This window comes from Chionomys nivalis, chromosome 21, assembly GCF_950005125.1.
Source record: "Chionomys nivalis chromosome 21, mChiNiv1.1, whole genome shotgun sequence".
Classification (NCBI taxonomy): domain Eukaryota; kingdom Metazoa; phylum Chordata; class Mammalia; order Rodentia; family Cricetidae; genus Chionomys; species Chionomys nivalis.
This window is the reverse complement of record NC_080106.1, coordinates 6,396,586-6,409,478: the sequence shown is the minus strand read 5'-3', so window position 1 is coordinate 6,409,478 and position 12,893 is coordinate 6,396,586. Positions and strand designations below refer to the sequence as shown.

Sequence of the window (12,893 nt, the reverse complement as noted above, 5' to 3'; positions counted from 1 at the left end):
GCTGAGTCACATGCTCAGTGCATATTGGTGAGACTTTTCCTGTTTTCTAAAGTGACTGTGTGTGCTCTTTGGGAACATCTTTTTGACAGTAGTTCATGTTTTGTTTGTGCCATGATTCCCTTCTGGCAAAGAGGTGGTATTTTTTTTTTTAATCTGGTATACATCGATTGATGTTTTGCCTGCATGTATGTCTGTGTGAGGGTGTTGGATCCCCTGGAACTTGAGTTATAGACAGTTATAGATATGTGGGTGCTGGGAATTGAACCCAGGTCCTCTGGAAGAGCAGCCAGTGCTCTTAAGCAGTGAGCCATCTCTCCAGCCCCTAGAGGTGATCTTTCTTTTCTTTCTTTCTTTCTTTCTTTCTTTCTTTCTTTCTTTCTTTCTTTCTTTCTTTCTTTCTTTCTTTCTTTGTTTTTTCGAGACAGGGTTTCTCTGTGGTTTTGGAGCCTGTCCTGGAACTAGCTCTTGTAGACCAGGCTGGCCTCGAACTCCCAGAGATCCGCCTGCCTCTGCCTCCCAAGTGCTGGGATTAAAGGCCTGCGCCACCACCGCCCGGCTAGAGGTGATATTTCTATAGCACTGTTGTAAGTGGTACTGTGATCTCTTTCCCCCTGCCTGTCATTCTGTCTGGCATCGCTGTCTGTTCTATGATGGTGGGTGCTGCTCGTTGCGGGGGCCCCAGTGCCCTTGTGGCTTAGAATGCTGTCTCTGGTGACCTTATGACTTATCTGTCCCTTAGATGGTGCAGTCACTGGGTTTTGCTATCTACCGTGCACTGGACTGGGGCTTAGATGAGAGTGAGGAGCGAGAGCTCAGCCCGCAGCTGGAGAGACTCATCGACCTCATGGCCAACAGCGACTGTGAGGACAGCAGCTGCGGTGCAGCAGATGAGGGCTATGGCGGGCCAGAAGAGGAGGAGGAGGCTGAGGGTGGCCCCCGAGCTGTGCGCACCTTTGCCCAGGCCATGCGGCTGTGTGCTTCACGTCTGACTGACCCCCATGGCGCACAGGCCCACTACCAGGCGGTGTGCCGGGCTCTTTTTGTGGAGACGCTGGAGCTTCGTGCCTTCCTGGCCCGAGTGAGGGAAGCCAAGGAGGTGAGTGAGATAGGGGCTGCAAGTGGAAGGGCTGATGCTGGGTGGATGGGGGAGGTGAATGGGGGATGGTTGGAGGCAGATCGGGTGGGTCCTCAGTCATCCAACAGGTGTTAAGGTCTTTGGTGCCTGACTGTACTTTCCTAGGAATACCCATAACTTGCCCCCTCCCCCACATGTTGGGCACTGTCCAAAATGTTTCGTACATTTTTAACTTCATGGCTTCTTTTCGTCCAGTTTTCAGACAGGAATCAGGGAGTGGCTCCTAGCCTATTGCACATTACTGTCGCCACCTCGAAATTAGCCGTTACCCTCCCTGAGGCCACTTTCATCTCTGCAAGAGGGAGCTTACTGCTCACTGGTTGTCCTCTCCCAGCCCTGGTTCCTCCTGAAAATGTGATGTAAAGACAGCCACCTCTTCCCTTGCAGAACCACACAGGCAGGCCCATGGACTTGGTGATTTGGGGTGTTTGCCACAGCCCTGCTTCCTTCCATCTTACAAATGACCAGCTGCTCTCTGAGTTAGGGTCCCTCGTCCCAGTGTCAGATCCTGTTCTAGGGTACAGCCGGCTCCTGAGCGACTTCTCCCAACCCAGAGTTAGGGCTTGGCATCTTTCGGTTGTCTCCATTCTTCCTGGGAGGAGTTGCTACTCCTTAAAGAGAACCATTTTTTTTTCCTGTGAAGTAGGCTGTCCAGGTCCCCATCAACATTCCATTGATGATAGGGGGACTTGGGGGAAGTCAGGTGAGGTTCAAGTTGTTCTTTCTTGGTCAGGTAGCGGAAATTAATTTTTAAGTTAGTTGATGTTGATCTCTGGTTCCACCCTGTCCTTTTCTGTAGCCTAGAAAGGTCCTAGCTACTAGCGTCCTGACCCTTTGCGGCCTGCAAAGCCTTTCAGGGATGTTTGAGTAATGGAATCTGGGACCCAGCTTGAACCCCTTGATCCTCCCCTGTAACTCTCACATGCCAACCTTGGGAGGTTCTCCTCTTGGCTCCCAGTATTCAGTGCACCATCCATCCCCACCTTCTCTCTCAGCTCCTCCCTGGCATCTCAGAGACACTCTTCTGACTGTGCTCCCTGTGGCTGGCCCGTGGTCCTTGGGGTTTTGTCCTTCTTTGAACATGGTCTGTTCTGTTGCTGGAATCAATTCCTTACCTAGACAAATGAGCTTTAGCAGGAGCACACACCTCTACATGACACTCCACTGATCCCAGAGAGAGTCACGGGATGGGTGCTGGGGATACAGGCTCCTGGACAGACACATCTGGGCTAGTCTGGGCTGGCGATTTTGGACAGAAGCAGGTGCGCAGGGTCTGGTGTAGCTGTTCTAAGTAGGACAGGAGAGCCATCCTCTTTGCTCCTTGCCCTGGGAATCCCACACTATAGTGTGTGTTAAAGCAGTTTGGCAAGTAGCTTAGAGAAAGCTAGAGTGTCCAGTTCTGTCCCCGTAGGATGGGAGAGGCTGCAAGACAGATGCATCTCTGTAGTGGGGGGTTAGTGTGAGCAGAAGCTCCAGGCTGCCACCCAGACCCCGAACCATCAAGGCAGCAAGTCCAGCATCTCTCCCCAAATTCCCAGTTGCCTGAGTACCTGGCATCTTAGCATCTCATATCTGGACTCCCTCCTAGGACCTGCTGGTTGGCTCATCCTGTCTTCTACCTACCTTCAATCCCACCCATACTTAAAGACTAACACTTGCCACACTGTGCTGGGCTCCAGACTTAGAGCAGCAGCCGAGGAAGCACACACCGCTGCTAAGAGACAGGTCCTTGGTGACCTCTAGTATGGGCCATGCATAGAGAAACAGCCATGATCATGCCAAGAGAATAGGTGGGCTCCTGGCTTGGCTAGGGGTCCTGAGGTGTTGGGTGAACTGAAATCTGGAGGACAACGGGGAGTGCTTCCCCCTCTGTGTCAACCACCTGTGGAGGATAGTGCCTCTCTGAGGCACGTAGGTCCCAAGGGAGCCATGCAGATGCCAGGCTCTCACCAGGCCTGCTCAAGAGAAGTCACTAGAGAGAAGATTAAGTGTCCTGCGCCATTCCAAAGCTATGGTATGGTGTCCCCAGCTCTTTCCAAGCCCCCAGACCTGGGCCAGGTGCCTCTGTGGCTCCTTTGCAGCTGGCTGGGTGCTAGAGCAGTGCCTCCTACTAGATGGGATCGCAGGGCCTGCTGTGTCCGCCGCTGCCACTTGTACACTAACTAGACATCTGGTCCCAGATGCTGCAGAAGCTGGGGGAGGATGAGCCACGGGTAGAGAAGCCACTGGCCGAGCTTGACCACCTGGGACACACAGACTGGGTAAGACATGGATTCCTGACCCGGGACAGAGCAAAGCACAATGCACCCAGAGGGGTTTGTGCTGGGAGAGCCCTGGGTGCCAGAGCTGAGGCTGTTTTCTTTTCCGGGTCAGGCCCGGCTGTGGGTCCAGCTCATGCGGGAGCTGCGTCACGGGGTGAAGTTGAAGAAAGTGCAGGAGCAGGAGTTTAACCCACTGCCCACCGAGTTCCAGCTCACCCCCTTCGAGATGCTGATGCAGGATATCCGTGCCAGGAATTACAAGCTGCGCAAGGTCATGGTGAGCCACAGCCCTGCTGTCCTCCACCAGAAAACCTGGCCCTGTTCCCTTCTGCAGGTCCTTGCCCTGCTGCCATTTACCCTGCCCTCTGCCTTCTGCCAACAGCCCTTAACCTGCCCCTTGTGCTTGATCAGAGTTTGATACTCATCCATAGATATGAATAAGGCAGATGTGGCAGTTTCCACAGCTCTTGGTTGTATTGGGAATACAGTATAATAATTAGGGCAAGGAGAAGGTTCTTGAGGATCAGGAGGGGCCCTAAGAGCCAGCTACATTGGCACACTCGGGAGGCAGAGGCAGGCAGATTTCTGTGAGTTCAAGTTTACAAGAGCTAGTTCCAGGACAGCCAGAGCTGTAGCACGGAGAAAACCAATCTTGTAAAACCAAAAAGCAAAACAAACAAACAAACCAAAGAGCCAACCACATTTTTCCATGTAACACACGTTAACAAAGCCTTGTGTACACTGGTATCACCCAAAACTTTACATAAAGAAATTCGTTTCATTCTCCCAACAACTCCTGAGATGCGTCCTACAGCCCCATTTCCTGAAGGTTTAGGAAGCTCAGGCAGCTGAGGTGAGGGCTCGTTAGGACTCGGCTGCAGCTGAGTGACCCATGTATCGGCTATGCACCTGAGTCCAGGGAACAAGAGGCCTTAGGAGAGAAGCTGTGAAAACCAGACCATAATCAGGGCTGTGTGAGCCCCTCCTGGTCACCCTAACACAGCAGTTGGCCCTTGCAAGCTTAGCTTGACCCTGCTCCTCCTGGCAGGTTGATGGGGACATCCCTCCCAGAGTGAAGAAAGATGCCCATGAGCTCATCCTGGACTTCATCCGCTCACGGCCTCCACTAAAGCAGGTACCAGCTCTACACTTCCTCCTCTGGATATTGTGGGGCCCGCTGCTCTCTGGTGACCAATCCAGCTGTCTTACCACATCTGTTTTCTGAGGGAGATCTTTGAGGGCTCTTTTGCCCGTTGGCTGGAAGGTTGGGCGTGATCTCCAATGTAGGGCTTGAGGGTCTGTGCCTTCTTCTTGGGGGGAATTTTCAGTTGTTTACACCTCACACCAGGTGTGCACAAAGCCTCTTTGAGTAGTCTTCCTTCCGGGTTACTGAGCAGCAGCTCCGAGTCTCCCGGGTTACCCCAGCATTTCCCTCCTCTAGAGTGGGCCCATGTCATCACCCGCCTCCCCTTCCTACTCAGTGTGTCATGTCGGCGGCAGGTCTCGGAGAGACGACTCCGCCCTGTACCACAAAAGCAGAGAACATTGCACGAGAAGATCCTGGAGGAAATCAAGCAGGAGCGGAGGCTTCGTCCAGTAGGGGCCCAGCACTTGGGTGCCCGTGGTGAGCAAGGCGGGGAGGGTGAGTGATGGGAGAGAAGACATCTCCCAGTGGACCTCGCTGGGGCTACAGATCAAATTTTGGGACGGTTAGCCCCAAGAGCTCCTGTGTAGGTAGAGGACCTAGGACCTCTTAAATTTTTTTTAACTCTAAACTTAGAGGAATTATGCCAGGCAGTGGTGGTGCACACCTTTAATCCCAGCACTTGGGAGGCAGAAGCAGGTGGATCTCAGTGAGCTCAAAGCCAGCCTGGTCTACAGAGTGAGATCCAGGACAGCCAGGGCTACACAGAGAAACCCTGTCTCAGGGGGAAAAAAATCAAAAAAAAAAAAAATCCCCCAAACCTTAGAGGAGTTATAATGGCTTTGTGAAGTCTTAGGGGTCTATAAAAGTGAAGTCATCTCGGACTCCGGGTTTTGATCTGATTTTGCCCTTATTCATTGTTATAATGGATGACAGATTTCAACATTTGGAAGTAAAATGAAATAAAACTCAAGTTTCTAACTGACTGGAAACCAGATATATGTTCAAATATTTGAGTCTTGGTCTTCCTTGCAAACTAAAGTCGGTGAACTTCAACCCTGCTCCTGCCGGAGCTCTCCTTTTTAGTTATAGCTACTCTTTGTTAACTGGCTGACCAGTCTTCGGTTTCCCCTTCTAAGTGGATAATTAAACCAAGTGCTATTCATGAAGCTATTCACTGCCATGTTGGCCTCCTTGTCCTCCCTGCTCACTGTCCCCTCCTGTCCCGGCCTGCTTATCCTTGCCACTTACTCTCTACCCCTGTACTGGCCTCCTCATCTGCCCTGTTTGCTGTCCACCCCTACACTGGACTCCTTGTCCTCCCTGCTCACTGGCCACGCCTTGCCTGACCTTCCAGATCATACCCCGTTCTTGCTCTGGCCTCCTTGTCTTTCTTGCTTATCCTTCGCTCTGGCTTCCTGATCCTTGCCCTCCCTGACCCACGTTCACCCTTGCTCCGTTCTCCTTGCCTTTGCTGCTCACTCTTCATCCCTGTGCTGACCTCCTCTTCCTCCTCACTCACCATCTACCCCTGCCTTTGTTTTTCCTGCCCTCAGGGTTTGGTTCTCTGCCCTGCATCCTCAATGCCTGCTCTGGGGACGTCAAGTCTACTTCCTGCATCAACCTGTCAGTCACGGATACCGGGAGTGGAAGCCAGCGTCCACGGCCTCGAGTCCTGCTTAAAGCCCCCACCTTAGCAGAGATGGAAGAAATGAACACATCTGAGGTCAGAGAATAGGGATTCTTCAAAAGTTCATGCTGATGAGGCTTGGAAAGGCTTACAGGACAGGGGTCTGTTTGGTCAGCTGGGCAGACATCCTCTGCAGCCAACCAACGGGGTGGTAGGTGGCCCTTTCCCTATCTTTTCAGCTCAGAAGTAGCCTTGGATCAGTGGGACAGTGACTTCTGAACACAACAAGGGAGGTTATTTGAATGTGGCCAGGCGAGTAGCCTCAGGTGATGGGAGAACCTAGCTGCAGTGAGGCTCTCTGACCCACTAGGGTGGAAGATGACCTCAGTGCTGGCCATCTCAGAGGGCTCAGCATTCCTGCAGGATCTGTCTTCTCCAGGATTTTCTGGAAGACTCAGGGAATGGTTTGATTATTGAGACAGTTGCCATGAACTGTCCAGAAGATAGGAGATGCAAGCTAGTGACATGTAGAGGAAAGTGCAGGGCCTTAGTGGGGTCGATTAACACTTTTGGATCTGCTGCCTCCGTCCAAGGATGAGCAAAAGATTCTGGGGGCAGTGGGCAGGAGGGGGCAGCGATCGGGAGGGGGCAATGTTAGGAGGGGGTAGCAGTCAGGAGGAGGCAATGATCAGAAGGGGTAGCGATCAGGAGGGGGCAGCGGTCATGAGGGGGCAGCGGTCAGATGGGGGCTGTGCCTGATGTGCTCTCAGGAAGAAGAGTCCCCCTGTGGAGAGGTAACACTGAAGCGGGATCGCTCTTTTTCGGAACATGACCTGGCTCAGCTTCGGAGTGAGATGGTCTCTGGCTTGCAGTCAGTCACTCAGCCCCCAGGAGGGATAGAGCTGCCTCGGGCCAGGGCAGGCAGCATGCACTCTTGGAAACCTAGCACCCAGGACCAGGGTGAGTATCATCGTCACCACCACCTGCTGTTTTCATGCCCATCCCATGGATTCTGTGTTGCAGCTTCCGACTCACATCTCCCTTGAGCAGGCAAGTACCCAAGACATGCAGCTTGTGCCTGCAAGGATAGTGCCGAGTCTGTCACCACCTAAATTTAGCAGCCATCCCTGCTTTCCATTTGAGAATTTTTTTTTTAATCAGCTAACTAACCCATATTTATTGCAAACCATTTTCTAAAGAACTTGAATCCTTGCAGGGGTGGAGACATGGCTTTGTAGTTAAGAGCTGCTCATGTGGAGAGTGATTGCCAGCACCCACATGGTGGCTCATAACCATCTCTAATCCAACACCCTCCTCTGGCCTCTGCAGGCACCAGGCACAGAAGTGATAAACATACTTATGCTCATGCATATAGAATAAAAATAAGTAAATCAGGCCAGGTGTGGGAGGCACCTGGAAGTGGAGTTACAGATGGCTGTGACCTACCATGTAGGTGCTGGGAATTAAATCTGATTCCTCTGCAAAAACAAGCACTCTAGGGACTGGAGAGATGGCTCAGCAGTTAAGAGTATTTCCTGCTCTTTCAAAGGTCTTGAGTTCAATTCCCAGCACCACATGGTGACTCACAACCATCTGTAGTGAGGTCTGGTGCCCTCTTCTGGCCTGCAGGCATACACTCAGAATATTGTATACATAATAAATAAATAAATAAATAAATAAATAAATAAATAAATAAGATAATGGTATTCCTGTTAAAAACAAACGCTCTTAGCCATGGAAACAATTATTTAGCTCTCTGCTTGACTTTTAGCTTGTTCCCCATCCCCACTGGGACACACGCTGTCCCCACTGTCCACTTGGCACAGCACTCTTGTCAGGTGGTCCCTATGGGCCTGTGTTCTTTCTCCAGCTTTCTATCCTGGGAGTGACCAGTCCCAGCCTTACCTCAGCTCCGCCTTGCCTAGCAGCTTGAGCTCAGTGGATAAGCCAGAGGCTTCTGCACCAGATACCAGGCACCTGTGGCTGGTAGGTGACCGGGTGGTTTGCCCTGGGTGCCCTCTTCAGCATCGTTTTCATCCTTTCAAGAGTGTGGTGCCCGAGAGAGATGGGGAGCATTCCTCAGGATGTGTCTGGCTTTGTCTTTGTCTGAGGGGACCAAGGTCCAGGCTCCTGTATCTGGGGAGATTGTTCTTTGCTGCCACTTGCTGGTACACATTGGTACTGCAAACCCAAACCCAGAGACTTGTCTTTCAGTCCATTTCTCCAAGGCCTGAAGTATTTTGTTCAGTTTCAATGGGGTCAGGAGAGATGATGAACCCTGAATTGTGGAACTTGAGGGCAGTACGGTGTTGCAGGAAGTGTGCTGTTGGCTGAGACATGCTGGGTCTCATCAGCTTTGAGTTTTGTGTTGTTTGCATGAAGAACTAATACCACTTGCTGACTTGGAGCCCCAACTTGGGCCTGAATTTCACTGTGCAGATTTATCAAATGAAGTAACAGGTAAAAGCTGATGGTAGATTGCAGGGCATCCTACATGTGTGTGGAGGTACGGTGTCACTAACTGTGGCTGACACCGTCCTCTCACTGAGGCTTGGATTAAGACAGCTGCTAAAATGCTTTAAAAAGTGTAAGTTCTATGTAAGAATAAGGCAGCCTTATTAATTTTATTTGTATGTTTATATGAGTATTTCGCCTGCGCATATGTCTGTGAACCATGTGCATGCCTGGTGCTTGCCGAGGTCAGGTGTCAGATCCCTTGGAACTGGAGTTCCAGATGACAATGAGTCCCATCTGTGGGTGCTGGGAACTGAGCCTGAGTTCCTCTGAGAGAACAGTGATGTTAACTCCTGACCCACTTCTCCAGCCCCTCGTTCACTTGGACTGAAAGGTAACATCCATATGGTAGAACTAGAGAACGACTTTAAAAAGTTGTTCAACTTCCACACACACACACACACGCGCGCGCGCGTGCCCGTAGGATAAATACATGTGAAGGAACTATTTTTAGCTGGATAGTAGCCTTTAATCCTAGCACTTGGGAGGCAGAGGCAGGAGGATCTCTGAGTTTGAGGCAAGCCTGGTCTACAGAGTGAGTTCCAGGACAGCCAGGACTGTTTCACAGAGAAACCCTGACTCGAAAAAACAAAACAAAACACTTATTCATTTGTTATTTATTTGTCTTATGTGAATGTGTGTTTTGTCTGGATGTGTGCATCACGTGCATGCACTTCCTGTGAGATCAGAAGAGGTGAGTTAGAGTCTCTGGGACTGAAGTTACAGATGGTTGTGAGCCACCATGTGGGTGCTGGGAATTGAACCCAGGTCCTCTGGAAGAGCAGTCAGTGCTCTTAACCACTGAGCTATCTCTCCAGTGTAGTAAGGAGGCCACTAGTTAGTTCCTGGCCACTTAGCCCCCAAATAACCACACAGATACTGTATTAATTAAATCATTTCTTGGCCCATTAGTTCTAGCTTCTTATTGGCTAACTCTTACATATTAATTTAACCTATTTCTATTAATCTGTGTATCGCCACATAGCTGTGGCTTACAAGCTAAAGTTCCGGCGTCTGTCTCTGGCAGGGCTACATGGCTTCTTTCTCACTTTTCCTTCTTTCTTTCAGCATTCAGTTTAGTTTTCCCCACGTACCTCTATTCCCTGCGCAGGCCCAAGACAGTTCCTTTATTAACCAATGATATTCACAGCATACAGAGGGGAATCCCACATCACTCCAGCCCCATCTTAGGGCTAGAAAATTAAGGACCATTTTTTTTTTAATATTTATTTATTTATTTTTATTATGTATACAATATTCTTTCTGCGTGTATGCCTGAAGGCCAGAAGAGGGCACCGGACCTCATTACAGATGGTTGTGAGCCACCATGTGGTTGCTGGGAATTGAACTCAGGACCTTTGGAAGAGCAGGCAGTGCTCTTAACCGCTGAGCCATCTCTCCAGCCCTAAGGACCATTTCTTATTCAAGGAAGGAAGGGGCATGTTTTAAAATTCCACAAATCCCACAGTGGCCTTTTGGTTCTGAGATCTCAAAAAGTACTTTCTGAAAGTTAGGCTATCAAAATCAGAGAACTGGTAGCCTTTAGCCCTGCCCCCATCCCTGAGAGGTGGCTGCTAACCTCTGCATCTGACACAGGAACTCCTGACTGCAAATAACTCAACAGAAAGAAGCTGGAGCCCTGGGGCCTCAGATTGTGTGGAACATGCAAAAACTCCTGGTGCTGTCCCAGGACTAAATAGCTCTCCCTGCACAGAGCTACCAATGCACATACTAGAAAAACATCCAGTTTCCTTCCTCGTGGCACCCTGTATGCTAGTCCCCATCGTGCCTCCACGAACAACAGCTAGCATTTTGAATTCTTTGTGCCTGGCACGATGTTTAGAATTGTATGTTGGCCAGGTGGTGGTGGCACACGCCTTTAATCCCAGCACTCGGGAGGCAGAGGTAGGTGGATCTCTGCAAGTTCAAGACCAGTCTGGGCTACAGAGCTAGTTCCAGGACAAGCTCCAAAGCTACTGAGAAACCGTGTCTTGAAAAACCACATACACACAACAAAAAAAGAATTGTATGTTGTATTGTCTCAAGGGAGCAGAAGCAACCCTATTTTACAGAAAAGGTAGGCTTAGAAGGTCCAGTGTCCAGTCTTAAGCCACACACTAGTAAAGTCAAACCAGGACCGCTCATCATGATGCCAGTTAGGACAGATGGTCTGCTGAGTACAGGAGAGCATGCTTGGGGTCAGGCAGGGCTCCTGGGGACAGTGCAGATCAGGCAGAGGGGAAGGTTCTGTGGAGAAGGTTAGAACAATGGTGTGGGCTTGCAAGCAGGAGATGGGGTTTTCTGGCGTGGGACAGTGAGGACAAGGGACAGTGCCCTGGGTCATGGGACTAGGGAACCTTGCTGTATTGGCAGGGCCTCCTTGAAGCAGATCCAGCCCCAGTCGTGAGTGAGCTGATGCCCATACTTTAGTAAGTTACCAGCTTGCTTGGACTGAGACCGGGTAACTGTAGGGTCCCCAGGATGTTGAGCAGGACCCTCTCCCTCGCCCCCAGGAGTTCAGCCACCCTGTGGAGAGTTTGGCTCTGACTGTGGAGGAGGTGGTGAATGTGCGCCAGGTGCTGGTGAAGGCTGAGATGGAGAAGTTCCTGCAGGACAAGGAGCTCTTCAGCAGCCTGAAGAGGGGGAAGGTGAGGCTTGGGGGTGCTGGGCAGCACAGGGTAGGGGTGTTGTGAGCAACAGAGGGTGGGACCAGGGTCTGGGGCTGGGTAGAAGCCCTGAGGCAAGCGCTCCTGGGGACTGGACTTGGACTCGAGTGGCCTTCCACAGCCACGCTCTAACCTTGTCTCTCCCTGCAGATTTGTTGCTGCTGCCGAACCAAGTTTCCCCTATTCTCCTGGCCACCTACCTGTCTGTTCTGCAAGAGGTGAGCCTTGATCAGCAGACAGATTAACAAAGAAAATGTTCTATCCCACCAGCCAGTTCAGTGTTTTCTTCTTCCTTCCTGTCTCCCCCCAATCCCTGAGACACGGTCTTAACTGTACACCCCAGACTGGCCTCAAAGTCATGATCTGCTTGCCTCAATTTAAGTTGTAGGGACCATAGGTTAGTACCATTATGCCTTGTTTAGGTTAACTTTATTTATTTATATTTGTTTGGTTTTGTTTTGCGACAGTGTCTTACTATGTAGCCCTGGCTGGCCTGGAACTCACTGTGTAGACCAGGGGAGGAACCCATAGAGATCTGAGCTTACACTCACAGAAATCCGCCTGCCTCTGCCTCCCGAGAGCTGGGATTAAAGGAGTGTGTCACCACCACTTGGTTTGGGTTGATTTTTTGTTGTTGTTGTTGTTGTCGTTGTTGTTTTGGAGACAGGATTTCTCTGTGTATCTCTTGCTGTCCTAGAACTCATTCTATAGACCAGGCTGGCCTCAAACTCAAAGAGATCCACCTGCCTCTGCCTCCTGAGTGCTGGGATTAAAGGTGTGTGTTACCACCACCTGGGTAGGTTTGAATTTTTACAAGAAGGATTTTGTTTTTGTTTTGCTTTTTTAACGAGACAGGGCCTTACTAGATAGCTCAGGCTAGCCTCAAAGTCAATTCTCCTGCCTCAGTGCAGTATCGCCACACCTGACAGGCATTTACTTCTGAAATCAGATATGGGAATTTTAAAATGCTAATTGCTGTATAAAACTGAACATCTTACTCGAAGCCTTTCTACTGAGATGGTGCTTCTATGGTGAAAAGCACTGGAAACACTCCAGGCCAGATATTCCTGAGAGAGATAAGAGACAAAGGTAAATGAATGTCATCCCAGGAAGATGAAAGATTCTGGGGTAAAATGAAAGTAAAGTACCGAGTGACCGGGGATCTGGCCAGTCAGCTGATGGCTGGCTCAGATACGTGCCGCAGACATGGAAGCCAGGAGGACGGTGTTTTCCCTTCCTAGGCTTCCTTACACTGATATTGCTTTCTCTCTGTTCCTTCCAGAGCTGTGTGCACTTCCTGCAGTGTAAAGGTGAGGATTTCGGGGAACCTTCCAGGTCTTGGTGAAGTGGGATGGGGGTACTGCTGTTTCCAGTTAATGTGTTGGACAATTGCCCTCTTGGGAGGCACTTCATCCATTGCCTTCTTCTAAGAAGCTGTTCTTACGCTTCCCAAGACTGGTTAGTGTATTTCCTTGTTTTGAGTGTAAAGTCTAGGCTGACATTAAAATTCTCTATGTAACTGAGGATGACTTTGGACTCCAGA

The 12,893-nt window shown here is 50.4% G+C and overlaps 1 protein-coding gene across 2 annotated transcripts in view; it reads left to right on the top strand.

The window, feature by feature from the left end:
* Spire2 (spire type actin nucleation factor 2) overlaps positions 1-12,893 on the top strand; it is a 34,063-nt gene that overhangs the window by 17,927 nt on the left and 3,243 nt on the right. The window contains exons 3-13 of one of the 2 annotated variants that reach the window (XM_057753704.1): positions 740-1,096; positions 3,316-3,396; positions 3,509-3,673; positions 4,445-4,531; positions 4,897-5,020; positions 6,097-6,266; positions 6,941-7,130; positions 8,041-8,156; positions 11,198-11,332; positions 11,501-11,568; positions 12,633-12,660. In XM_057753704.1, the coding sequence (XP_057609687.1) occupies positions 740-1,096; positions 3,316-3,396; positions 3,509-3,673; positions 4,445-4,531; positions 4,897-5,020; positions 6,097-6,266; positions 6,941-7,130; positions 8,041-8,156; positions 11,198-11,332; positions 11,501-11,568; positions 12,633-12,660 (1,521 nt within the window). Of the gene's footprint in view, positions 1-739; positions 1,097-3,315; positions 3,397-3,508; positions 3,674-4,444; positions 4,532-4,896; positions 5,039-6,096; positions 6,267-6,940; positions 7,131-8,040; positions 8,157-11,197; positions 11,333-11,500; positions 11,569-12,632; positions 12,661-12,893 lie in introns of both variants that reach the window. The other variant, XM_057753702.1, reaches the window with a different exon arrangement.